The 27595-nt window shown below is 41.5% G+C and overlaps 1 protein-coding gene across 3 annotated transcripts in view; it reads right to left on the bottom strand.

Annotated features, from left to right (window-relative positions):
• sgcd (sarcoglycan, delta (dystrophin-associated glycoprotein)) overlaps positions 1-27595 on the bottom strand; it is a 343513-nt gene that overhangs the window by 99985 nt on the left and 215933 nt on the right. For all 3 annotated transcript variants that reach the window (XM_085421336.1, XM_085421337.1, XM_085421335.1), the window contains one exon: positions 2890-2991. In XM_085421336.1, the coding sequence (XP_085277462.1) occupies positions 2890-2991 (102 nt within the window). The remainder of the gene's footprint in view (positions 1-2889; positions 2992-27595) is intronic.

The raw sequence follows: 27595 nt of genomic DNA, 5'->3' as shown, positions 1-27595 counted from the left end.
TTGTAAAGCCAGCATAACAGGGGACCTCAGCCAGACAGCATTTCGATTGGTAAACACCAAAAATCCTACTGCAGGAACACTGAAACTGTAGCTGAGTGCAGAACGCGGGGAGAAAACGTGCTGATAATACTGACGTGTTTGCTGCTCCTGTTTGTTTCCTCAGCAAGTCTGAAACATTTGCACTAGTACAGCCACACCGTGCTCACCGTGATCAGGCAACAACCTCCCTGAGGCTGAAAACGAAGCCAAAAACTGCATTTCCTCTAATGGCCAGTTCAATCCTCATAGACCTCTATGTTAAAAGGACCAGCTCCTCCAGCCATGAAAAAAACCAGTTTCCAGCCTGCCACTAAAAATTATTTTACCCCTTCCTGTATCATAGCAACTGCACGGGGAGGGTGATGCCTTTTTTAATATACCTCACCCAGTTGGATTTTGTTAAGGTTTGAAGTCTTGGGTGACTTCACCGCGGCCAAATGTGATGCAGTATGGAAAAAAACGACCAAACAACACAACCAAGCAGTGACGGCCTTTACAACACTTCAAGTGTTTCTCATCTTCATGTTGCTGTCTGCAAATATCTCCCAAAATTATGTCTGAAAAGTGGAAATGAACACTGGAACGTTTTGCTTCCAAACCTCTGAGCTTGTAGCAATATTGGTAAATAAAAGGGTTCCTTTTACCCCTTCTTCTCTCTGGCTGATTTAAATGGACGATACGTTATAGTAACCGGATCAATTTTTAATATTAATGTTACATTAGCAAATATATATTTATATTAGCGTCCTCGGCCTCCTGCCTCGTTTGAATACCCATTTACTTATTATGGGTGGTGACTTTGTGCTTGGACCCTGATGGATAGATCGTCTGTAAGAACTGGATACTCGACAACAAAGTCAGCTTCTTATTTACAGTCCTTTTTTTCAACCTACGGCATCTCGGACATTTGGCGTTTTTTACACCCACAAGACAGACAATATTCCTTTTTTTCAAATGCTCAAACCTACAGTAGAATTGACTATTTTGTTACTGATAACAAACTAACCAAATATGGCAGTGAGACACAGACTTAGGCGTTAGAGAGAAGGTCAAACCACGAGCTCTGTTCATGAAGCTCAAAGGAATTCGCTTCATGTCGAGGTTTTGGACACGTCAGACTCAGAGGATATGCAGTGGCTGACAGCCATATCTTATGGGACTTGAGAATGCTTCAGGATACTGAGCTTTAGCCTGCTGGCATTATAACCTGACCCAAATACATGTGGAAGGAAAAGGAAGTCAGATCATCAGTTACTCTTCTGAGAACACGCGCCTGCTTCAACATAACCTGTTTTAACATAGTTTTGGATTTCTTTTTAGGTTCAGACATTTGCTGAAATCAGCTTGTCGTACGTGCAGCTGAGTTGATAGCACTCGGAGTCCCAACTGGATTGTCTCACATGCTTAATTCTCACTGTAGGAAGCTCAAATTCCCACTACCACACCTACAATCATTAGACACTTCACACCTTCTCAATCTCACCTCATTTCGAGTATTATCAGTCAAGTGTTTCACAGCGCACTAAAAAGTATGAGACAAACTGTATTTTTGCTAGAAGGTAATTTGCAAAGCAGTTTTTAGTTCATGTGATGAGTGATAAAAAAGACTAAGTGCTAATGTATCGATGAGCTGCTGCTGCTGATTTTAAAGTATTTCAAATGGTGATTTAACCACATTTCACACATTGCTGTGGGATACGCGGACTCCCTGTACTACGGGAATTTGTAGGGCCAGGTTTGACTGTTTTGGATGGTTTGGATAACAAAATGAGCCAAAGTCACACTGAAGGTGATAACACAAGACCTAAATACAGTAACTCACAGTATTTTGCCATAATGGAAGAATATAAAGCAATGGCGCTCTAACAGGACAAGCAAGGCAAACTGTTTTTGCCTTGTCAAATCTAAAAATAGACACAACGTAATAGTTGTCAAGGTAAAACAATCTCCTTCCATCTTAGACAGTAACGCCATAAATGTCCTCACCAGTTTGCGTCCATCCTTTACTGGCTGCAGTCGGCTACTGTAGCTAAAAGCATCACTTGTTTTGTACTTATAGGAAACTGTAGCTGTCTCCGTTTTACGAGTGGTGGTTTGTGCATGTGCACTGTGGACAAACCTCTATGGTAAACTGATGGGAAGCCAGCTGCTGGCTGAGCTTTCACTACTCTGAGATCTGCTGTGCTTTGTGTCGAAACAGCTAGAATGATTAGCTAAACAAGCTTCAGTGATTTAGCATCATAACAGATGGGTTTAGTTTTGCTACCCACCTTTTTAAAAGTGTGTGATGTAGAGAAGGTAGAGGAGGATTTACAGAATATTAAACAGAATTAAGTATATAAAATGAGCTCAAGCTTAAACATATGCAACAGTAATATTAATGTATTTAATGCTGATGGGGAACATTTTTCTGAAGAAGAACATTTTTTGCTAATACTTCATGCACAACTTTCCATGTTACAGTTCTAGGTGTACTGCGGTGTTTTCATCATTATTGCTTCTTGTCCTAAAGGAATGGTTTGGAAAATTCCTGCACCACTTGTCATCGTCAGTCACAGCAAGGATGTACTCACTTGCTTTACTGTGTAGACTCCCATGTTAGAAGATAAATATTGTGCTCATACCACTGCCTTTTTCATGGCTCTTAAATGGTGTGCATGAATGTAGCTGTAAGGACCATTAATAGCAAAGTCACCCATGTCTGAATGACAAAGCTTCCAGTTTAACAGCTTACTGAAGGCACAAATGTTCCGTAGCCTAATCCATGTTTAAAAAAGGGTCAAATTGCAGGATGGATGTGTGCAGTACAGTATGTACCAAGTAAGGTGTGCATTCATGCGAGTCACTTACTGGTTTGGACTGGATTTCTTTGGCATAGAGGGGTTGGAGGAACTCAGAGTCCCCCTCCAGTTTCAGGCCCTTCTCTGTTATTCTGAGGTTTCCCATCCCATCCTGTGCAGGAGACAGACACGCTCTCAATTAGGACATTATCTTCACATACATATGTTATTTTTATTTCTACATCCAGCCAAATTGCATTACAGCAAATACAGATCACAGATGTGAATTTCAAATGAATAAAGTGTTGATGCTGCTGGAGCACAATCACTGCAACAATTACTGCTTGACAGTCTGGTATCAACAAACAGCACTTTGCACTCATTTAACATGAAAGTGTAATATTTGTGATTATATATGCAAAGCCCAGGGTTCACTTTCTAGATCTGCATTTATTAAAATAACCCCAAATGATGGGAAAACACAGATCTGTGCGAGCTAAGGTGAAACAGACTCATTTTCCCAGAATCATCTGAGTCTGCATGCAGTTACATAAAAACAGCTTCACAGGATTCAAGGAGGACATACAGACGATACGGTAACACGATGAATTCAACCTTTATGTATATTTTCTTCTTGTTCCAAACATCGAGTCTGAGCGTTTACACGCGCTAACCCTCTGCAGGCTGCTGTCTCCGTGTATTCTGTGCCAATATGGGGCTCAACCTTGAACAGGAGTTGCTGTGTGTGTCCAACACCTGCCACTTTATTTCTGACACCTGCAGCTTGATAACAAGCACCTGGTATTTATCTATATGGCGAGATGGCTGCGTGCAGGGGAAAAAATTAAACATCACATGCACACCTGATGGTACGAGGAAAGATGTTATTTTGTTTCACACTCACAGAGATACAAACTCTAAATACTGTACACAGAGCATATTAGACAAATTAAACTGTATCTCTGGGTGAGCAGCTCCTCTAATCTCTTCTAATCTTTTTTTAATGCAGTGATATTGGTTGAGACTTGACTTCAGCATTAGTAATACAAACTAAGCCATAGGCTAACATGATGTGCAGAATTCATACATACAATTGAGCAGTTTGTTTAGATATTTACAGCAAAAGGGTGTTCAGTATGTAACTGCAGCCAATGCAAACTGACCAGAATGCCTCGAAGAACTGAATATGCAAATGACATGAGGGATATTTCCATTTCAAAGCAGGATTCTGTGATTTGCATCCAATATTGTGCCAGAAATATTAAGTTTATGCCAGGAAATAGCAGAGACAAACACTTTTAAAATTCAGATGGTCAGAAAACACATTAACCTATCGGTTTTATCGGAGACTGGTGTGTGATCTGGTTCTTCAGTGTAGGAAAGACAGTCACAAATCGCCCAAAATACAGCTGCACACTGTGCACTGCAGTGCTCTTACAGAACTTATATTTAAAACACAAGTTTAAAAAATTGAAGGTGAATAGAGTCAAATTTGATTCGCGAGTTGGCAAGACAACTTTGACCACATTACAAGCAAAGCACAGACTCTATAAGCAGGCTTTGAAAACAGGAGATAAACATTCATGTTGTAAAATTTCATCTTAATGTGGTTGGTTAAATGGTACGCATCAGTCCCACAGGTCTACAGAGCAGCCGGTGAACACCTGGCAACCTCCGGTCATCCGGTTGGCGAGTGCTGGAGGTTGTTGCTAAGCACAATGTAAGAAAGTGCTGCACCAAAACCTCAAACTTTTTGCATGTAAAGTTGCTCTAGTAGAGTCAGGGAACAGTGAAAGCCAAATGAGTCTAGTTTATGTGCATTTAAAATATGACTTTGTTAAAATAGATTGTTTGTGTTTGTGTGAATGTCTTAAATAATCAGGTCACATCTTATCGTAATGACCTTGTAGTACCATATCACCTCATTAGAGCACTTCGCTCTCGCTCTGCAGGCCTACTTGTTGTTCCTAGAGTATTTAAAAGTAGAATGGGAGGCAGAGCCTTCAGTTTTCAGGCCCCTCTTCTGTGGAACCAGCTTCCAGTTTGGATTCAGGAGACAGACACTATCTCTACTTTTAAGATCAGGCTTCAAACCTTCCTAAACAAAGACCCACAGTTGAAACTGCATTTTGTTTTCTTATATTAAGATATTGCAGAGATACTAAATGTGTAGTTAAAGACAGACAGAAGACAGCGAGGGGAGTTTCACTTGTCCCGTCCACTTAAAGTGGATCAAAGCGAGCTGCACGTGTCTCACCACTTAAATGAGTTTGACATCGCTGCGATAGTTTGAATGCAGCGTTACGCAGTGATGCTGTAGGACTACATGTGCAAAATCTTTCTGGAAGCCACAAACATAAACTCATTAACAGTTGTGCAATTACTGCAAAGCTCCTTCCTAAACCAGTGGTGAGAGATTCTTAACTTAACGACAGCACGTGTGGAGTCGCCAGCAACTGAACACCTGCTGCTTCTGTCACCCCAATCAGTCGCAGCAGATGGCCCCGCCCCTTCCTGAGCCTGGTTCTGCTGGAGGTTTCTTCCTGTTAAAAGAGAGTTTTTCTTTCCCACTGTCGCCAAAGTGCTTGCTCATAGGGGGTCATATGATTGTTGGGTTTTTCTCTGTATGTATTATTCTAGGGTCTACCTTACAGTATAAAACACCTTGAGGCGACTGTTGTTGTGATTTGATGCTATATAAATAAAATGGAATTGAATGTGTGGAGAACACAAGAAAGAATGTTCAATACCAAAGTATTACAGAGGGAAGTCTGACTTCTTTAAATAACAAGCTAATGGAAATCTTAAACTAAAACTCGCCAATCCAGAGTAAAAATTCGTTTTAGTGTCGACTCTTTCAGGATCCAAGAAACAAATTCAGATTGTCCCACTCTCGAAGTCCATTTACGAAACCTGCACCCACAAATGCTCATGGATACGAAACACCTGATTGGGAAATTAAGCAAGTTAAGGTGGCACAGGGCAAATACTTTACATTCTCAACAGAATCTGTGCAAACATATCTGCAAAAGTGAAATTACAAGAAATTAGTCACAAAGCAAATTCTCAAGTGCTTCGAAGGAGCACAAAATACTGTCAAGGTATCTGAAACGAAACCACATCTGTTACAGTTCATCGTTCTCCTTCCGTCAGATTGTTATAAATACAACAGAAGTTGCCAATCATTCGAAGGTATTGCAGCCGGGTTACAGAGGCTTCTGTTGCCTCCGCCTGTCTACAAAGCAGAGACCAAAGGATATTAACCATTGAAGATAAGAGGAGATTTGGTGAGAGATCTGCTATTGAGCTGCTTTGATTCAAACACAACCGGCTCAGCTGACCCTTCACTTTCCATCCAGTCATTATATAGATTATATGAGATTACTCACTGAATTGTCTCCAGATAAGAGGCGTCAGTGTGATAGTGAAATAAAGAAAAGAGAAAAAAGCCAGCTATCTGCTCATGTGATCTCCTTCTGCAAAGACTCTTCTTTTTGTTTTCCCTCCGTCTTTTGATCCCCGGTTCCAACGAGCAAATGGAGATCAGGACCCTTGAAATCCCAAAGTAACTGAGGATGGTTTGCAAGCCTCCTCCATGTAATCCGTCCCCCCGCTGTGCAAAACGTATTAAAATTCTGGCACCGCTGCAGAAACGAAGAGGTGAGTCCTGGACGTGTCACGACTGCGAATTATCCCCTGGTGGAAATCAGCGGGGCCGTTAGCGAAGGCCCACAGATGTCATTTAAACTCAATTTCTGAAACTTTGATGACGAAAGCCAACGGTAAGAAATAAGATGTGTTTATTTTCCGTCTTCTACATTTTTCAGGAGCACAGGTACTCTAAGAAAGAGGTAACCAGAGATTCATGCGATGCATGTTTACTGAAATGTCCAGCAGGGGTTCGGCCCAGCGGAAGGTTTAAAATCCCTGAAGATGCATAAAGCTTAAAAATGTTGTGCTTCAGACAGTTCAGAATCTCTGTTTCTACATTTCATACATTTTCTCCTCTGCTGAGATATCAGAATACGCTCTTTCTCAGTAGGCCGACATTTAGATAAACAACTTACATGGATTTGCTTCTTTCAAACACAATGGTTGAATGTTGAGGTTCAGAAAAATCCAAACTTAATTATGGGATAAAATAATAAAATAAACTGACTCTCATGGACTTTTCAGCTTCATCAGAAATGAATGTAAAGTCCATTCAAGAGCCAGTAATCATACTGATGGCAGTGTTACTCACCACCAGGGGTGTAATGAGTAAGGTTATACCTGAGTTTTGTGCATTTCTCTAACTTTGGTTTTTGGTTATGATCCAGTCTCATTCAAGTGGTTGAGCCTGAGGAAAAATAATTTTATGAACTCTATTATTCTGATATATTTCCGGTTTACCATCAAAGCCCCCCACGCCTAACTATTAATCATCAGAGGGGCTCCGTAGATAAGTGATATGGATGTGCCTGAAACCTTCATTTTTCTTTTTATGTGACCACCAGGGGGCAACGCCTGTGGTATTGGGGTCTATGGGAAAATGGCCGTTGCTCTTAATGCGCAGTAAACATTTTCCTGACCAGTTCAATTGCTTGTTTTAAGACTTATTATATAAAAAGCTGTTTATTTTGTGAATTATAGTCCCTAATACAGTCAGAAAGGGGGATGAAGCAGTAAGTGTTTACCAAGCATACAGTGGCCCCTGATTCCACAACCTGGTTTCAATGAGGTTGAGCAAAGCTGGAGGATTTCTACACATGTGATTTCCTTCTTTTATATACGTTATGTTGAGAACATAAATTAATCTTGTGGGAAGATTGGATACAACACAAATTTTGTGTAATTCAGTTTAGTTGTATTTGCATAGCGCCAAATCAAACAACAGTTGCCACAAAGTGCTAATGTTAGCTGTTTGGCTAGTTAACAGCTATCATTTGTAGACACTGAGGTTACAACTTGGTGTTGTGACATAGTTTAGCATTTATGCATATTCAATTCTTGTATTAAGTAAAGAAGAATTGGACACTATGTGCAGTCTAAGGCTAAATAAGTTATAAAAGTTGATAAAATGTGGCAGCTAGTGCTGGTAAGCCCTGTTATATCATCACAGCATGGGTCTATTAAAATTCACACCCTATACAAGGAAGTATGCAGTAACATGTACTATGTGAACATGTCCAAAGAGAAGTATCCCAGTTAGACACAGTATCAGAATCATTACAGCTGCAGAGGGAGATAGGGGTCGCTAAACAAACCGTTTAATATGAGTATGTTTATGTATTAGTTTGCTATCAGAGTTTAACTGTCTCAGCACCACAGAGAGACTAAAAGCTGGGCTGAGTTTGAAATCAGTTCCTTTTTATTCTACACTACACCACATTGGCTGCTTCTAAATGTGAAATACATGCTTTATATAGTATCCATAGCATATGCACTACCCACACTTCAGGATTCAAGGAAATAACTTTGAACGTAACCTCGTCTCGACTCTTTCAGGGGGAACAAGAGACACAAAATCCTCAGTCTGTGTTCGTGACTCTGCTTTTGTTCTTTCAATTCAAGCCAGTTATTCTGCAAATGACAAAGTCTCCCTGCTGCCACTGTTTTAACCAAGCAGTTTTAATGGTTCACATTATGAGTGAAAGACTCCAAGCTGTCATAGCTGTGATACAAGGACTGCAGGACAAAAGCAACAATTTAAATTTCAGACGTATTTTTGGATATATGAAGCCACACTGACGAGGTGACTCAGGTGGTTATCTGTGCAGCCATGTTCGATGTGACATCATTCTTTCTATAAGATGGAAGTTGAAATCTAATTCTTCACCTTTCTGAAAAACTGCAGTTCGACTCGCCTCACCTTTTCCTTTTTTATTCTCTGCAGTGAGCAGTGCACTGCAGCCGGCACAGCGAGCCATGAATAATTCAGGATGGCTCTGACCAGGACAGAGGCCTCTGAACACTCAGGTGTGCCTTCTTACCTCTTCTCTCCTACCCTCTACCCTCGTCTCCCATTGTTCTCTTCTTCGTTGCGATTCGCAGTTTGACATTAATCATCTTCTTGCAATCCTGCCCCTTGCTCAGGCCCCGTGCTGATCATCCTGTTGTCACTTTTAGATACCTCTGGCTACGTGGTTTTTCCTGGCCCCTGCCTGCCACTCTTTTATTTTTACTGTCACTCGATATTTCTACTTGAACAGCAATAATACATTTTCTTCCATTACATCCATTCATTCTCTTCACCTCTGTCCCTCCTTGTCTGCCGCTTGAACTGAAAGGTGCTGCTACTCAGGCGGCATGAAATCTAAAGTAGCCTGCTGTCAGAGCCAAACGAACAGAGCAGATTATGACATGATTCAGACGGCAGCCGTTGCTTTGACAATAACGCCTAAACTGTTCAACAACACTGAGAATATCACTAAGAGTACTCAGCATCTATAATTTTATCTCAGAGCTGCTGCTGTTGACTATTTAAATGCTATTTAATGTGCACCAACAGCCTTCACAGTACAACTGCTTATTTTTTTTATTCAGTGTCCAGATATTTTTACTTCCATCATGAAGTCATTACCCTGAAGCCAACCAAAATATGCTCTCCATGTTCACGGCTCTTGGTCATCAGTAGCTTTTTGGGGAATGTGCAGCAAAAACTATGTAATTAAAGCAAAACTTCAGTAAAACAATGATCGGCTCCATGTGCCAGCAACATGAAATGCATTTCTAATGCACCGTTTCCAAATCAAATGGAGAGAATTCAAGATACTCAGTGGATAGCACCAGTTTAGGAGAAGCTTTTGACACAGTAACATGTTAATATTTTAGCAGTAGATCGGCATTTTGTGAGCAATTTTATGCCCAATAAACAAGCCTGTCATCCATGGGAGGATCTGCCAGTCCTACTTTATTCTCAAAAGACCACAAGCAGCTCGACAGCAACGTTACCATCAGCAACCATTATTGCCAAATCCAAAGCCACTACACGCTGTTGGGTCAATGCATTTTGCTTCTCTGGGGTCTGAAAGCCACCACTCGCCTGTATTTGATGCAATCTATAATCAATGGTATACTGTAACTGTGATCAGGAGTTTCTGGAGATTTTTAAAAAGGTAAATTGATTAAATTTATATATAGTAATACCATTTTAACAGTAAGATTTAATAAATATGACATTTTTATCTAACTTTTATGTAAAAACTCATTATAGTAATAAGCTTTCTTTCTTTCTAAGTTAGATGTCAAAAGCCATATTTCAGCTATGATCACAAATTAACAGCAGAGTGCAGTTAACAACAGTACATTTGCATTGTAGCAGTGTTTGACCACATTTATAGGTAATTTCATTGTTTTCGTGCGTAAAAAAATCTTTTATTTAAAAAACAACAGACAGCTAACGTTGATTAGGGTTGTGATGTTAACGTTAACATTAATTTTAGTAACTTATTTCTATTTTTCTGGCATCCAGACTACAGATTTTTTTCCCCTTTTACACTGCAGGTCTCTTATTGAAAAAGAGTGCACGTCATTAAGAGTGAAAGCTGGGGTTGGGTTACAAAGCAGCTTGCAGAGGCAGCAGGATCCCTGAGAAGACTAAAACAACTAAACGAAATGTGAGATTTGGCAGAACTGGTGTTAAGATTAGCTGCTGAATGGGTTCAACTTCACACACTTCACTTTTTTTCTCTTTGTAAAACATTTGTTATTTAAAAATCATGTAAGTATAAAATGTAGGAAGAGTAAAATCAAACCTCTCAATCATAACATCGAATCAGTGTTCTCAGAAGTTAAACCAGGTGAGCTGCAGGAATATTTGCCTACATTTCAGATAAACCTGCCCATCAATTTATGCTGTTTAAACTGTCGGTGGCAGCCTTTAGCTCTTAGCTTGTGTCTTATTTCCCTTACATTTGTGAGGCCATGACAGCTTGGTATATAACTCATCAGACATATACCGAGCTCCCTCCGTGTCCATGACTCCTTATCTTAATCCCTTTTTTTGCTCTTTGTTCCTTTCTCTCTCCACAGCATTTGCTGCAATAAGGACTAAACTGATCTCCACTCAGCCCGGCATTCCCTCCACTGTCACCTCCCCATAAGCCTGATAGTTATTGAGAATATATTGTTTTTCGTGCGTGTTTACTTGTTTCATTGAGAATGTGTGCTATAGCCATGGCTTCTCTGTTTACCTGGACCTGTGTTGGTGTATAAGCGCAGGAAGAAATGTCTGTCTTGCAAATAACATTTGTGCCTCTCTTATTCTCCAGATTTATTTGGCCCAGCTGTGTGCTACAGCAGAGACAGAGAGGGGTTGATGACAAGGAAGGGGGAGAGGAGCAGCAAGGAGAACAGGCACATATAAAGACTGATGTAACACTGGATCTTCTCTCTGCTCATATCTGTCCTCTTATCTGTATCCTATTTCTCTATCCACACCATCTCTCTCTGTCTGTCGTGCTCCTGCTTCTCCTTCACCGAAGCAGATGTCTTCAAAGAGCCAGTAGTCGCTGCTGTCAATAATGTGGAGCTCTTGGCCTATTATTGAGCGTCTGCATCGATATGCATCAAGCCACCACCCGAGGCTAAAGCAAATATAGCCGTCTCTGGGGGAAATACTACAAGGAGCGAGACTTTTTGTATACCACCGAGCTAATCACACTTCTGCATGCTTAAAAGTAAAAGCTGCGTTTGAATACTCCTACACAGGACAAGTTATTCTGGGATCAAGTGCTGCACAGTTCAGTGCTACACTTGAAGAAAACTAGGCCCATAATAAAGACGATAAGATGCATTGCCAGAGGGTACGTTAATGTAGGTGGATACTTTATTTTTCTGTTTTCAATAAACAGAAAATATAAACTCTTCTTTTATTCTCACAGAGTGTGACGAGCAAACATCAGGAGCTGTGAAATACAGAAACACTTGTCCTGTACATGTCTACAGTAAGTGCTCTCCTCTGCCTACAAACAGGATCAGAAGTCAGTGACAAACAACAACCCAGTAAGATAGAACTTGTGTAACTGGATCTAACTAAGCTCCAACAAAGAGGCTTTTTAAAATATTTTTGGCTAAATGTAACCTCACTACATTTGGTGTGGTATGTTCTTTGTCTCCACTAATACTTCAGTTGAATTCTCCATTTAGAGCCTGAGGTTTTAAACTGGATACACTTAAATTATTTGGTAATTCTACATCGGCAGGTATGAACATGAATAGTCATTCGTCTCTCTGAACTAGCCCTGCGATGCACTGTAACCTGTCCTGGTGTACCCAGCATCTGGGATAGCTTCCAGCCACCCCCAGGACCCTGAATTAGAAAAGCAGTTGAGGGAATGGCTTGATAGATTGTAGGCAGAGGATGCCAGCTACACTTCTATCAGTACTACTACTGGGTTGACTCCCTTTTGCTTTCAGAACTGCCTTTAATCTTTTTGGCAAAGATCTAACAAGGTGTTGGAAACATTCCTCTTGATGGCACCACACAGTCCTTGCATGCTTCGTGTTGTTTACACCACATTCTGACCCTACCATCTGAATGTTGCTGCAGAAATTGAGATTCATCAGACCAAGCAATACTTCTTCCAGGTTTGGTGAAGCCGTGTGAACTGTAGCCCACGTTTCCTGTTCTTTGTTGATATAGGTAGAAACCATTCAGGTCTCCTGCTGCTGTAAACCATCTGCTCATAGGTCTGATGTGTTGTGGGTTGATGGTTCCTTTTCTACGTCTTTGCTGTAATGAGTTCATTATTTGAGTTATTGTTGCCTTCAGATTGGTTTGAAGCAGTTTGACCATTTTCTGCAGTAGAAATATTTTCATCCTTTTGGACCATGGTCGTGTGGGAAGATCCCAGCATATCAGCAGTTTCCGCAATATTCACAGTAGACTGACACCAACAACCAGCCACAATCAGAGCCACAAAAATCACCTTTCTTCCACATTCTGATGCTCGGCTTGAACTTTAACTTCAGGTTGTTTGGCCTTTTCTACGTGCGTGTGACTGGCTAACTAGATATTTGCATTAGTAAGCAGTAGAATATGTGTAAAACAGACTAATAAAGTGCCTGATGAGTGTGCAAATCACCACTGATAACAGCTGAAAACTACCACTTAATGGGCTGATAACCTTTGAAACAAGTGCAAAGGCAGGTCATTGGTATAAACAGAGCAAAGCTCACAAGCAGACTGTTCTTAGTTACACAATCCAAGTTCAGAAGGCGGATCTGAAGGACCCACAGTAATGGCAGCAGAAAGAGATCAAACTTGGAGTCTAATATTAATCCAAGTTTGTGTAAGTGCATTTGCTCCCAAAAGGCAAAAATAATAACATTGGTTCCTCTTCACAGGGCGTCTTGTGTAAGGTGACATGTAACCTGACAAAAACAGGATACCTGGGCGTGAGGAGTGGGTCATCAACTAATTGTAAGCTCTGTGTTTTGATCCCCAGCTTCAGGACATTGAATAATAATAAATAATAAATAGATGCACTGGGATCAATTTTTCCCTCGAATCGTCCATTTATGTGCACAAATGTGTGCATAACAGATAAAGTGCTGTATGCACAGAACAAAGCGCCCTATGAATGCGTGCATGAATGGGTGAATTTGGCTTGAAGTGTGAAGTGCTTTAAGCGGTCGATAAGAGAAGTGCTATATAAATACATTCCATTTACCTTATCAGTGTTTGTTTGCCGTAACCACAGTTTTTCTCTGGCTTTAATCAAACTGGACTTTCCATTTGCCAATAAAGTAGAAAGCTTACACTACAAACAAAAACTTTGGCCATCAGAACAATCTGAAAGATGCTATGTTCACAGTATTTTCTGCACACGCAGCAGCAGTGGCTTCAAATAATCGACTGACCCGAAACTGACTGTGGCAGCAAAGATACACAGGTTGAGTCCTCCCATTTCAGGGCAAATCAGGCTGCGTTTCTTGGCTCCATCAGAAGAGGCCTTTGAAACAGGACTTCAGACAATCTAGCCCCTGAGCAGGGACGCAGCAAGAGACAAAACAAACCCTTTCATGAATTTGTTACAGTCAGGGTGAAAACGGTAAAAGCCCAACAAATCTGAGCTACAGGTTCTCGGGAACTTATACTGTCCACCACAATATGCTGAAACCTTGTCTGCACAGGCTGCTTTGGTCATAATCCTTGTTTAGTATTTGTTTAGCATTAAATAGCTGCCTGTGTAAACCATGTCCTTCAGGTGGAATTTGAGTCTTAATTCTTTACTTAATTCCACATCAGCTAATAATAATAAATATCTCAAATGTGAAACCGCAAAGCATTCTTGCTTCAGAGATACGCTTTTCTCATCAATTTCTAATGTGACGAACAACAAAATCCCACAAACTAGGTGAGGGGACAAATGTCACAATCACACTTCCAGAAGAAAAGTTTGAAGTCTGGTCACATTTTACTTTTCATTTTGACTCTGTACCCCACCTCTCACCCTGACAGTCGAGAAAGGCTTCAGTGGTTAACTGGATGGACAGTTAGATGGATGGATTGTAGGTAGAGGTGGATATTCCCAGACACCTCAGTATATATCATCACATTACTTCACTAACGATGACATTATTGTGATTTTTTACATTTTCCAATATGCTGAGTAATGCAATAACATTTATTTATTCCCCTTTTCAACTGCTAATTATATCCTCGACACTAAAATTTGTTCAATTCAATATATTAACTTTTCTCAGTTCAGCTAGTTTAAAGCAGATTAACACTGTGATTCAAACCTGCTATAATGTTGTCATAAGACAGAGTCACTCTGTCTGGGATTGAATGGGATCAAGCTGGCACTCACACGCAACCTGTTTCTGATAATTCAGCTATTAACTGTGAAAAATCACATATGTATACATATTTAAATAGCCTACTCTATATAACTTGTCCATGCTCTTAAACTTTCTTTTATTATTGTGTTTATTTCCTGTTTTTATGCCTGTCTGATTTGCTCTGTACAGTGTCCTTGGGTGTTTTGAAAGGTGCTTTTAAACAAAATGTATTATTATGATTATGATTATTGTTATTTGTTTCTGTCTACACAAACACAAAGAAACGCACATATAACAATTACATTTATGTTAAACAACCTTCCTGTTCTGCAGGAAGGTTGTTTAACATAACATAATTTTTTTTGGTTGAGTTGATTTAGCATAGAATAGAATAGAATAGAATAGAATAGAATAGAATAGAATAGCCCTTTATTGTCATTGTACATGTACAACTGTGCACTAATGTAAGTTTGCTCAGACGCTATCTCAGGATTTTGGTGATGTTCTCTCTCGTTCACAGTATTTTGACCCCCGACCCTAATGGATTGATGGTTATGTATCCCATGACACTGATGATACCAGTGGAGCACTTTTGCCCACGGTCTCTTCACATGTGTTTTGGATGCTGAGGGATTTCTATTGAACTCTGTTTTTTAACTGCAGGTAGAAAATCAAAGGTTGAGGTGCACCAAGTGTGCAACAACGCTGACTGGCCGTGACCGAGCACCATTATGTAGCCAGGTGAAAACCATTATGTGGTCACCACCTTACTACAGGGAAGAACTGTGTTTATTGTCTTATTAACCAACATAAACCTGCTTATGTTTCAAATGCAAAAGAAAGAGCCCTCCGGCCGGCTGGGAGCCCACTCGGAGAGTAAAATTTAAGCACCTTCGGACAGCAGCAATATGTTTCCTGCAATCCATTCCCTCTACACTCCCGCATCACTGAGTGCTCTTTCAATCAGCCTCCGTTGTCCCCGTGTGGCTGCCAGAAGCCAACATGGCCAAACTCCAAACTAATACATTTTCCAATTGATCTATTTGATAACAACAACAACAAAAAGTTTTCCCTTCTGTCCTACAGTGTGAGCAAAGCACCGCCTGGCGCAGCATCGCTTTGAGGCCGCTCGCTTTCTCTCGTTCCACAGGTGATAGCTGCAGCGTCATGTAGCTACACACTGTGATGGCTATCAGTGGAATTGGCTTTGAGATTGCTCTCCGCAGTGAACCCCCCGCTCCTCTGATTGAGGCCCTCGACGCATCGCCACATCATCCATCAATGGGATGGGAAAGCAGATGGGGGCGGAGGTTCGGTGGAGAGTGAACCCAAGAATGAAAGATGAAAGAAAGGAGTGCAGGAGGGAGGGCTGATAAAGTCGGGGACAGATAAGACTGGGTAAAATAGATAGATAAACACAGAGAGCAAGATAAGGGTAAAGAGAAAATGAGTGTGAATGTGAGGAGAGGCAATGTGCCGGAGCGCAAATGAGGTGAAACATGCTGACTGGAAGTGAAGTCGAGAGAGGAGAGAGAAGGGGAGGAGAGGGAGATCACACGAAGACAAGAGGAGGAAAAAGAAATAAACGTGGGAAAAAGGGGACGAGCAGCCAGAGTGTTCATGTCCACACTAATGTGGATGAGTCTGAAATGCCATCTTTTTCTCTCTGTTTGGGTATTCCATCCAATTTAAACCACTGCTTTCCAAATCTTAGCAGTTCACAAAAGCTCTCTAAGGTATAAAACACCACACAATGCAGTCTGGAAGGAGGCAGGAGAGCTTTTTAAAACCACTCCGCTGTGACTGCCTTTAAAGCTTTTACAAACACACATCACCCCTCGTTTCATTATACAGGGTGGGCCATTTATATGGATACACCGTAATAACATGGGAATGGTTGGTGATATTAAAGTCCTGTTTGTGGCACTTTAGTATATGTGAGGGGGCAAACTCCTCAAGATGGGTGGTGACCATGGTGGCCATTTAGAAGTCGGCCATCTTGGATACAACTTTTGTTTTTTCAATAGGAAGAGGGTCATGTGACACGTCAAACTTATTGGTAATGTCACAAGAAAAACAATGGTGTGCTTGGTTTCAACGTAACTTTATTCTTTCATGAGTTGTTTACAAGTTTCTCTTTGTTCACAACCATTGGCATGTCGAAGAGGTTAACACGTGAGGAGCGGTTCGAAATCGTGTTGATATCTGGTGAACGCAGTAACCGGGTCATTGCAGCAGATTTCAATGCAAGACACCCTACGAGACCACCCATCTCCCATGCTACAGTCAGCAAACTGCTTGCTAAATTTCGTGAAACTGGTTCAGTGTTGGATTTGCCAAAATGTGGACGCAAGAAAACTGTCACTGATGAAGAAACATCAGTGGCTGTCCTAGCTTCATTCAGCAAGAGCCCACAGCGTAGCACTCGCCGCATGTCACTGGAGAGTGGCATTAGTCGAACATCCCTTCGGCGGATATTAGCTACTCACAAATGGCACCCTTACAAACTCCAGCTACTGCAGCATGTCAACGAGGATGACCCAGATCGGCCACAGAATTTGCAGAATGGGCAAAACAAAAATTGGAACAGGACCCTCAGTTCACGCAGAAGATTTTGTTCAGTGATGAGGCAAACTTTTATGTGAATGGTGAAGTTAACAAACAAAACCACCGCTTTGGTCTGACACTAACCCACATTGGATGGATCCCTCCAAGACTGTTGGAACAACAAAAGTGATGGTTTGGTGTGGTATATGGGGCACAACGATAGTGGGTCCATTCTTCATCAGTGGAAACCTCAAGGCCACTGGATATTTTAAATTGCTACATGATGATGTGTTTCCCTCTTTCTGCACTGAAGCTGGCACGTTCCCTGAGTTTTTCCAGCAGGATGGTGCACCACCACATTATGGGTGCCAGGTCCGAGCATTCCTAGATGAACAGTTTGCTGGAAAGTGGATTGGTCGTCGTGGGCCAGTTGAATGGCCCCCAAGGTCTCCCGATCTGACCCCCTTAGACTTTTATCTTTGGGGTCATCTGAAGGCAGTTGTCTATGGTGTGAAGATACGAGATGTGCAGCACCTGAAACTACGGATACTGGATGCCTGTGCTGGCATTTCTCCTGCGGTGTTGCTATCAGTGAGTGAAGAGTGGGAGAAGAGGGTTGCACTGACAATCCAACACAATGGGCAGCACATTGAACACATTTTATAAGTGGTCAGAAACTTGTAAATAACTCATGAAAGAATAAAGTTACGTTGAAACCAAGCACACCATTGTTGTTCTTGTGACATTACCAATAAGTGTGATGTGTCACATCGCCCTCTTCCTATTGAAAAAACAAAAGTTGTATCCAAGATGGCCGACTTCTAAATGGCCACCATGGTCACCACCCATCTTGAGGAGTTTGCCCCCTCACATATACTAATGTGCCACAAACAGGACTTTAATATCACCAACCATTCCCATGTTATTACGGTGTATCCATATAAATGGCCCACCCTGTAGTTTGCGAGGAAGATTTATTGAAATATGCAAACATGCATGGAAATACAGTTTGTAAGGCAAAACAGAGTTTGAGGAATTCTAAGAAGCTTCAAAGTCGGCGTGACCACATTTATTCATCAGCACAGTCTGAACTGTGAATAGTTCTCCAGGCTTCTTGAAGGACATTCAAACACTTCTTTTGATGTTTCCTTTGTTCTGTTTTCTGTTAAGATGATGTCCAGTATACTTCAGGTCCAGACTGTGGGGAGGCCATGACTGATGTGTTTTTCTACCCAGGTATCCCATATGGAAAAGAAATAGTAAAAACTTATATGTGAAAGTAGCCACTTTCATGAGTAAATCATATAAGGCTTACATGATTTACTCATGAAAGTGGCCACTTTCTCATTACTTTCATATATTGTTTTAGTAAGTATCCAAAACATACAAGTTTCATTATATAATTTTTCAAGGGATCTTATATCTGTTTTCACTCTTGTATGCTTTTCATACAAGTTTCACACAAGACAGATACAAACTTTATAAGATTTATATATATATTTTCCATATGGGATGTTTTTACTGCACAGTGTGTTTGGTTTTGCAGTTTTGCATGGTTTGTGTTGGCAGAGCCTCCACCATAGATGCTCACTGTTGTACCTCTCTCCACACAGACTGATGACAATTTGAACCACATGTCACATTTAATCACTCCATCAGACCTGTTGCCACTAATTTCCAGTCCAACCTCAGCTCTTTTACCGCGTTTTCCTTCCTTAAGAACGGCCTCTTGACAGACACCTTTTTTCTGACGAGGGGGCCAGGGAACAATAGGATCAGCTGAAGGGTCAAATGCATCTCTCAGGTCGTGTGTCGGGTCTTTGATGGATTCCTTCCTGTTTTTTTTAAGGACACAACTTTCAGATACTGTCGATCTGCAGTAAACAGACTTTAGGCCTCTATTTCTGTTAGTTAATCTAAAGTATTTTGACAGTATGCAACTTTTATTACTTTGAAATTACTGTTAGATGCTATAACGCTATAGCCAACGTTATCTTTCTAATAGCTGCTTATGCATAGACACAAGGATACTGTGCAGACTCACAGAAGCACAACATTTAGATTCTTACTTTTGGGTGATCTAACTGCTATCATTGTAATTCTGTAATTTATTTTAACAAATAGTCCTCTTTATATTAACTTTCCATACTAGTGTAGAAAGGAACCTAATGGAAAAACACATGTCTCTTGCCATCCTCTGCAGGCTCAGTTTGATGCTAATGTAGAAATCATTAACTTTCTGAATTATAAATCATAAAAGATTGAATGTTTGTGAGGGCATCATATGAATTTTAGGATTGTTGGCAGATTGTCAGCACATTTAATGAAAGTCACCATTTCCCCTAAATAAGAATAATTTCCTTGCAAACAGCGTAAAAGCATCTATTTGCTCTCATTAAAAGATAAAGAGCGCAGGCAGGAACAGGTGAAAGTGTTGCTAGTCTTCTCTGAAACTCAGTCTCTGCTCTCTGTGCCTGCGGCTGTCAGTGTCACAGGCCGATAGATTTCCTATTAACTTCATCTTCATCTGGGATGGATAGCGTGGCCCTCCGAGGCCAATGGCAGCGCACCATCAAGGTCTTCACACTGACAGTGATTGACGTGTGAATACACACGCCTGCAGGCTCGCTGTGCTGGATAAGAGACACATCGAAGAGGGTGGCTTCTACACAAGATGCCACGCGGCCAGTGGATTTACAGACGCAGACAAGCAAGGCTGTATTATTCGCAGCACACAGTTGGTGATATGAAAACAGCTGCAAGATGAAGCAGTTTAATCTGACACAAGCTGACATTCTGCAGGACAACAGTTGCTGACCTGATTAGTCTCTGATTGCAGGAATGACATTGTAGGGCTAATTAGGGGCAATTAGGTGCAACTACTCTGCATTCATCAAAGGGCTTTATAAGGTTAAGGAAATGGAAACTATTTTAATATTTAGATTTGCTAAAGAGAGAGAATGTTTCTCTCATATTAGCTACTCCAGTTAAGTCAAATTCAAAATCCTGCTCCTCACATACAAGGTCTTAAATAATCAGGCCCCATCTTATCTTAATGACCTTATAGTTCCACATCACCCTATTAGAGCACTTTGCTCTCGCACTGCAGGCCTACTTGTTCCTAGAGTATTTAAAAGTAGAATGGGAGGCTTTTAAGATCAGGCTTCAAACTTTCCTTTTTGCTAAAGCATATAGTTAGGGCTGGATCAGGTGACCCTGAATCCTCCCTGAGTTACACTGCAATAGGTGTAGGCTGCTGGGAGATTCCCATGATGCACTGAGCGTTTCTCCTCACAACACTAACACCATGCAACCAAGTGAATGCCTGCTCAGTTTCCTCTTACACTTTCTCACTCTTTTCACCTTCAAACGTTGCAGTGATGGTGAGTATCCATAGGGATAAAAGCACACACACACACACACACACACACACACACACACACACACACACACACACACACACACACAGTGACAGTCATCATAGTGGTGCAATTATCTGCTGATTATTAAATAATTACTGCGGGCTAATTGGAAGCGGTTATTGTTTTTATGGTTCTCGGAGCAGCTTTGTGTCAGAGTTTCATCAAAGCCAGAAATGAGGATCGGTCACTGTCACAGCCACGACCACAGCAGTTTACTGCCAAATGGGAAGATGCAATCATGTGCCGCTGCAGTGCTGCTAAACGATGATTACGAGGTCCCACATTTTTAAGGCCGACTCCAAAAGCGGGACAATCCATGTAGACAGGAGAAATAAACACATTCATAACGTCTGTATGGATGATGATTTTCTTATAAACTCCCACATTTCAACCTTACTAAGTCTTGAAGTTGTGCATTGTTTGAAGTGTTGCTTTCATTAACAAGTAAAATTCAATCTGAGTACAAGTATCTGACAAATATCACGGCTCGTCCTGTGGTTAATTGTATGCATGGGATGACCCCGATGAAGGCCACAAACCAAAACGTGTTGGTCAAACAATAAAGTTGTTCTTTGTACTACAAGCGTGGCTGCAGCTTTAATTTCCTTGGGCATTTCGTTCTTCTTCATACACCTTGGAAGTAGACGAAGTTGTGCAGGAGAACTCTGTCTCTGCTTGTACTAACAGCAGCAGGTTTCTGTGTCTGTGTGATGGACCCGTGCAGTCATCAGGATGCACCCTGATTAGGAGGCTGATAACGTAGCACGCCACTCTATTAAATATTTGTCTGCAGCCCACTAAAACCGTCTTTGCTGCAGTTTGGGTGAGAGCTATCCCATTACTTTATCTCTGTACCACTAAACACTGATTACCTTGTACCTGTGTCTGTGTGATGCACCCATGCAGTCAGCAGATGCACATCATTAACCATGCCTGCGATTGCTAGCTGATAACCTAGCACTTCATTCTTTTGTCTAAATCTGGCTGCAGAAAACCAAGATGGCAACAGCCAAAATGTTACAATAGATAACATCAAAGCGACTATACACAGAGCCCATGATTGTCAGTCAGGTATCTCAGTGGTGGGAAGCTAATGCAAAAACAGACGTGACGATGAGTAGGTCTTATTTTAGAAAATACTACAAGTCAATTGCGGGAAAAGATTGAAAATTCCAGAAAGGTAGTAAGTGAACATGTTTATAAGTGAACATTGAATCATATCATTAAAATATTCATCAAATCAGACATGCAAATTAAATCTGGATTATATCTGTTTCATGTGATGGGTAGAGGCTTGCTTTTCTGCATAATGATTACGGTACTGTGGGGGACGAGGAGGTTAAGAACCTGTTAAGTGATCATAATGAAGCAGCCTCAAAAAAGCTTAAAATAGAAACTTCACTACTTGTGTAAACATGCAAATTTAAGAGAGTTTGGTGAAAACTAAGAAATGAAACTCAATAAAACTGCGAGACAACCTATTTTGGATGAATCTGTTAAGAGACAGACTGAGGAATACAAAGTCTACCCCCCCCCCCCCCCCGACAACCCCGTGGTAGTCCCCTCAGCTGAAGTACAAAGCGCCACGGCAGCGCCAACAAAGCTCTCCCTTTGATCTATGTCTCCTCCCCTCTCCTTCCTTTCTTTGGAAGAGACAGTTTAAATGAGGTCTTTGTGCTGCGCCCGAAGCTCGAGATGCCATCGAAGAAGTCTTCAATAAAAAACCTTGCCCTCATCTGCACCATGTAGAAATTTACGATGCACAAACTTTCATTGACTCTCAGGGTTGCTCAGATTGAATAGCCTTGTCTTCAAGGCACAAATGCCATCAAAGGGAGGGGAGGTCTCCATGTCCTCAGACAGACAGGGGGAGGGACTGGGACAGACAGACAAAAACAAGACGATCTGACTGATACTTTCATTTCAGGTTTATACAAACTCATGAAAAAGTCTGATCTGGACAGCTCCAGGTACAGAAGCAAAACATTAATGCTTTCGGTTCTTTTAACGTTATTGAACATCTAATAGAGAAATCCATAATCTTCTGTAACACCATAAAACTTTTATCGAAGTCTATAAAGAGTTTATTTACACATACACAAAATGTTTTTAGTGCAGGATGAATAATGAGGTTACAAGCAAACACAAGATCTCTTAAAGCGGCAGCCCGGCTCATTGTGATCCATCGACAGTGGTACCGACACTTCACCGGTGAATGCCATAAAAACGTGACAATGGATGGAAAGACATCTAATGGATGGACACTTTATAATAGGAACATTTTACACTGCACAAAAAAGTTTGTTTGAGACTTTGACTTCTCATTTTGGTGACACAGCTCGGCTAAGTTGGCTAATGGCTAATGAAATATGACAGAAGAGTTAATTAACCTCACAAAATGGGCACTTGAAAACCTCTGCAGTAAATGTGGGCATTTAAGAACAGTATCAGAGATCTCAGCATCAGCATTTCTGAGACACACTTGCTTATTTTCTTCTCAGCAGGTATGTTGTCCTAGACGTCGTGGAGGCACAACGATTCTACTCCGACAGACTGGATTATGCTACAGGGCAAGTCTTCTTTTGGAAAGACAAAAATTCCACATTTACAGTCTCTGTTTAGAGGTTGTTGGACTGCAGCACATACAAAGCAAACATCTGTTACATCTACACTATCTGTGGTTAACATAACCTTCAGAAAATGCAACATCTTCTAATGTATGAATATCTGCCTGTTTAGCATGGGGTAAAACAACCACAGTCTGAGGTCCACATGCACAGCTCAGACTGCAATTGACTCAATCCCTGTCCACACAATTGGGGGGTCCCACGAACCAGCAGATCCAGACCTGCACACGAGATGCTCACCTTCAAGTTCCCCTCAAGGCTCAGAAATCTTCACTTCATTAAGATTTTCTGAAGCGTTCTTTCTCTGATCCGTCCTCTGGTCCAATTTTGCCATGGAAGACCCTATTAAGGGCTAGTGCCCTGGACAACACTGCTTCCAAGATCCCATGGACATGCAAACCTTACCATCACGGTAAGGTGATGATTCATCAGGGCTGAGCTAAGTCTTAGGGATAGTGTGAAGAGATTGGACATCCAGAAGGATCCTGAAAGAAGCCAGTTAAGGTGGTTTTGCAATCAGGTTAGGACGGGTGCCTCCCTTTGGAGGTTTTCTGGGCACACCTAACTAGGAGGACACTTCACAGTAGATGCAGAACTCGCTGGAGAGGATTATCTCTTCTAAAACCCCAACTCACCCTCATTTTAAACCACATATTTTAGTCTGAGCTACACTAGCTTTACACAATCCATAGTTCAAAGTTTTAGCTCCATCATTGGTCGCTTTCCGGCAGCTTTCCTCTGAGTTGCTGCCCTCATAAACAAAAGGTTTGAACAGCAGGTGTGAAGGATCTCTGTGCAATGAATGGAGATGACCATATTATGGGTAACTGTACTCTGTGACATCATACAGAGCCAGGAGTAGAAAAAATGTCTGAAGGTTCTCAGTCATCCAGGTCATCGTAGTCAAAGGAGCTTGCAAAGAAAAGCGTCTGGACTTCTTTAAGTTACTTGAAGACGTTTCACCTCTCATCCGAGAAGCTTCTTCAGTTCTAAGGTCAAATGGTGGGGAGTCCCAGATTTAAACCTAGTGGGAGTTTCCCCCCACAGAGGGACAAAAGGACCCCCTGATGATCCTCTAATCGCCTGAGCCAAGATGTGAAACTGGGTGTCGGTCCCAATCAGCCAGAGTTTCGGGTGAGCTCGTTGGCCCCACCTTATCATGCGAATTCCTGAGGTCAGATGGCCCAGGTTTACGACACCAACTCTCTGCCATCTATAATCCAGAGTTCCCTCCCCAGACGCCTTAACGCCCACTTACATCTTGGCTCAGGCGATTAGAGGATCATCCGGGGGTCCTTTTGTCCCTCTGCGGGGGGTCACTCCCACTAGGTTTAAATCTGGGACTCCCCACCATTTGACCTTAGAACTGAAGAAGCTTCTCGGATGAGAGGTGAAACGTCTTCAAGCAACTTAAAGAAGTCCAGACGCTTTTCTTTGCAAGCTCCTTTGACGAGTAGAAAAAATGTCTAAAAACAGTGTTTATTTCAGTGGACTAAAGCATGAGCTTTTGGGATAACCTCCAATACCCCAACCTCATCATTTTAAACTTTTGCCATGTTAAATATGAAGGTCCACCATCGTAACAGTATACACTTGACAGAAAAGAAGGTAAACCAAACTAAGTCCCCTTTAATAGTATAGTTCTTCTTCTGGAAAACATCTTGGTCCAATACACACCCAGGAAAGCTTCACTACTTCTCTCTGACTTAAGACAATCTGCATTCAAATGCGTTACATCAACGACTTTGTCTATACGACAACAATCCAGCCTAAATTGAACTATTTCCCTTTGTGTTTGTTTTAAAGGCAAAATCCTGCAACCCTTAAGTCGGCTTTTCCAACCAAACACGATTCAATCAGATTTTTGTTTTGGCCTCAGATAATCATTCATGTCTTACAGTCAGTGTCCTTTTGCTGCTGAAATAATTACTCACTCTGGGACAGATAAAGTTGACCTAAGAGCGATATTCAAGGGAAAGAATGTCACAGCATACTTCGCACTGTGATTCATTAGTAGTAAAGATGTCAAGGTCTTGAAAAGTCATGGTTTGTTCTTTCAGTAACTGGTGGTTTTGAGTGACTGGGTGGATAGACGGATTTATTGGTTCATATCAGTATCTTCAGCTACATGGCGGCCAGATAAGCATGGCTGCCGGTAGGCCTATTCAAATGTTACCAAAAATAGCAAAGAAAGTTGCCTTCTTTTTAAAGTGTGTCCTGTGTCCTTCCACTCTAATATGTCTGCCTATGTGACTGTGGCGAATGATTAACAAAGTGAAGATTCAGACTTTATTTTAGTTTAAATTCAGTGAAGGACATGAGGACAAATAAACAGCTACACAGTACTAAATGTGGCTAGAAGAACGCTCGCCAGTCTCTGCTCCCTGAAAGGTTAATAAGAAAAATAAAAAAGCAGATAAGATAGATTTGGCAATGCTTAATGCAGCCTATCATCTTCTTTATTCAGCCGTCTGCAGGAATTTTGAGAAGAAGACGGCCAATTTCTTCACCTGTTATTCACATTTAAGGAAGCCAGCAGAGAAGAAAGTAGAGAAATAACCAATCTGTCCACCTGTTTATGTATTCATGTATTTATATTTGTCGTCCCCGTGGATTGTACTGCCATGTGGCGGGGCAGTAATACATTTATTTTCAAATGAAAAATATACAGATGGGAAATACTTCTTGTATTCAGCTTTTGTAGCACTGAGAAGTCAAGCCTATTCTCCTCCCTTTCCCACTCATTCTTCACGACTTTTTCTTTAATATGTTTTCTTCTCACATGGCTGAAATGTGTAGGCTATGCATGGAAAATAATCTTGGCAGCTACTTTCCCTTCTGTTCAGTCCACTATGCTGTGTGTTAAATTGTATGCGTACTCCCCCAATGTTATCTCCCTCGAATCCGCCTTGTGAAAAAAGTCAGGCGAGTATGACTGGAAGTTGTCAGCTCTATCTGCCACTCCTGCCTTTTGATCTCTGCCTCATGGGGCTTTACTGAATGACGCGAAGTCATGCATACACACAACATCACACAGCAGACAGAGAGATGTCCTCGCTTTCTCTCATACACGTGCACTGCACAGAAAGGTCCATGAATAGAACACCAGCAAACACGCACTCAAAACATTATCAAAACACGCACGCAGGAATGCAGACATTAACACTGCCATCCATTTAGTTGTTGCTACCCTAAAAAAATCCTCCAAGGGCGTCGAATACTGATGTTTTGTTGCGACCTGCTGATGTCACAGACACGCACTGGGTGTCCTTTTGCTTGTCTTTTCTGTGTCGTCTTTCTCCTCACCCTCTCATAAGATATGCATATGTATGTAGGATGGGAGCTGAGAACAAAACCAGTAACTACAGTTCCATTTAGTCTCATTTAGGCCCGAGTCCCAGAGAGCAGTCGGCAGTCACCGGTTGCTAGGGAAATAGTGCACCTCCTGAGTGGTTGCTTGGTGGTTGCTGGCAGCCACTAAGTGAACCTGTAGGTTGCTGCAGTCACCTGCATTTTGCACAGAAAATGAACAGGCTGGTGCTTTTCTACTCTATTGGAGCATGAAAAGCACGACAAGTCTCATTCTCCAATGCAGTTTTTCCGATGCCTAAATGCTTCAAAGCTAACATTCACAGTCCAGTGGCATTGGGGAGCATCTCAGGGTTCAGCTTCTCGAGCATACTTTGGAGCAGGCTTGAATTCCCTGCCAAATTAAAACTTGAACCTTTTGAAATGTGTGGGTAACTTTTATGTTCTCCGTTTCCAGTTTATGAAATACTTCTACAGTTCTTCTAGTGTTTGCAGACAAATCAGCATGTTCAAATTATGGGTTTGCAACCTAAGCAATCATGAGGTGGTTTGTTGCATGCACCATATACCCCTTTGTGACTGATTTCACACAGCAATTGTTAGTAAATTCCACCAACCACTCACCAGCCTGTTGGGGAACACACTTTCTCTAGCAGCCAGAGGTTGCCTGAGGCCTTAAGAGCATTTTGTGTTTGGTTTCACTCACTATTTGGATAGAAAAGCACGGTGATTCGATTTAACTTAAACCTTTTAACTAAATAAAGAGTTAGGGGTTAGGGTTAGGGGTGGGGGTGGGGGGTTGGACAGCAAAATAGTGATCCTGGTGTAAAGGCTAAGATTAGCGATAGCTGAGACGACATAAAGTTTTGGTACTCTGGTCGTGATGGTGCCTGGAAGGAGGCTCGAATCATTCGTGACAGTCGACAAAGAGGAAGGGTGCAAAAGAAAATACGCTGAAGATGCTGAAGGCAGCTGCTTGTCTCGGTCAAACACAATGACTCTTCAAATAAAGGATACAGTAAAGGCGAACCACAGCGGACGGAAGGGGACATAAAGAGATTCAGACAGGTTCACAGCATGATAGACCTTTTCTGAAGAGACT

The sequence above is a fragment of the Rhamphochromis longiceps genome, linkage group LG10, assembly GCF_057381845.1.
Source record: "Rhamphochromis longiceps isolate RC_006_pf linkage group LG10, R_longiceps_female_GT1.1, whole genome shotgun sequence".
Lineage (NCBI taxonomy): Eukaryota > Metazoa > Chordata > Actinopteri > Cichliformes > Cichlidae > Rhamphochromis > Rhamphochromis longiceps.
The sequence above is the reverse complement of the archived record's forward strand: the minus strand, read 5'-3'. Positions and strand labels throughout refer to the sequence as shown.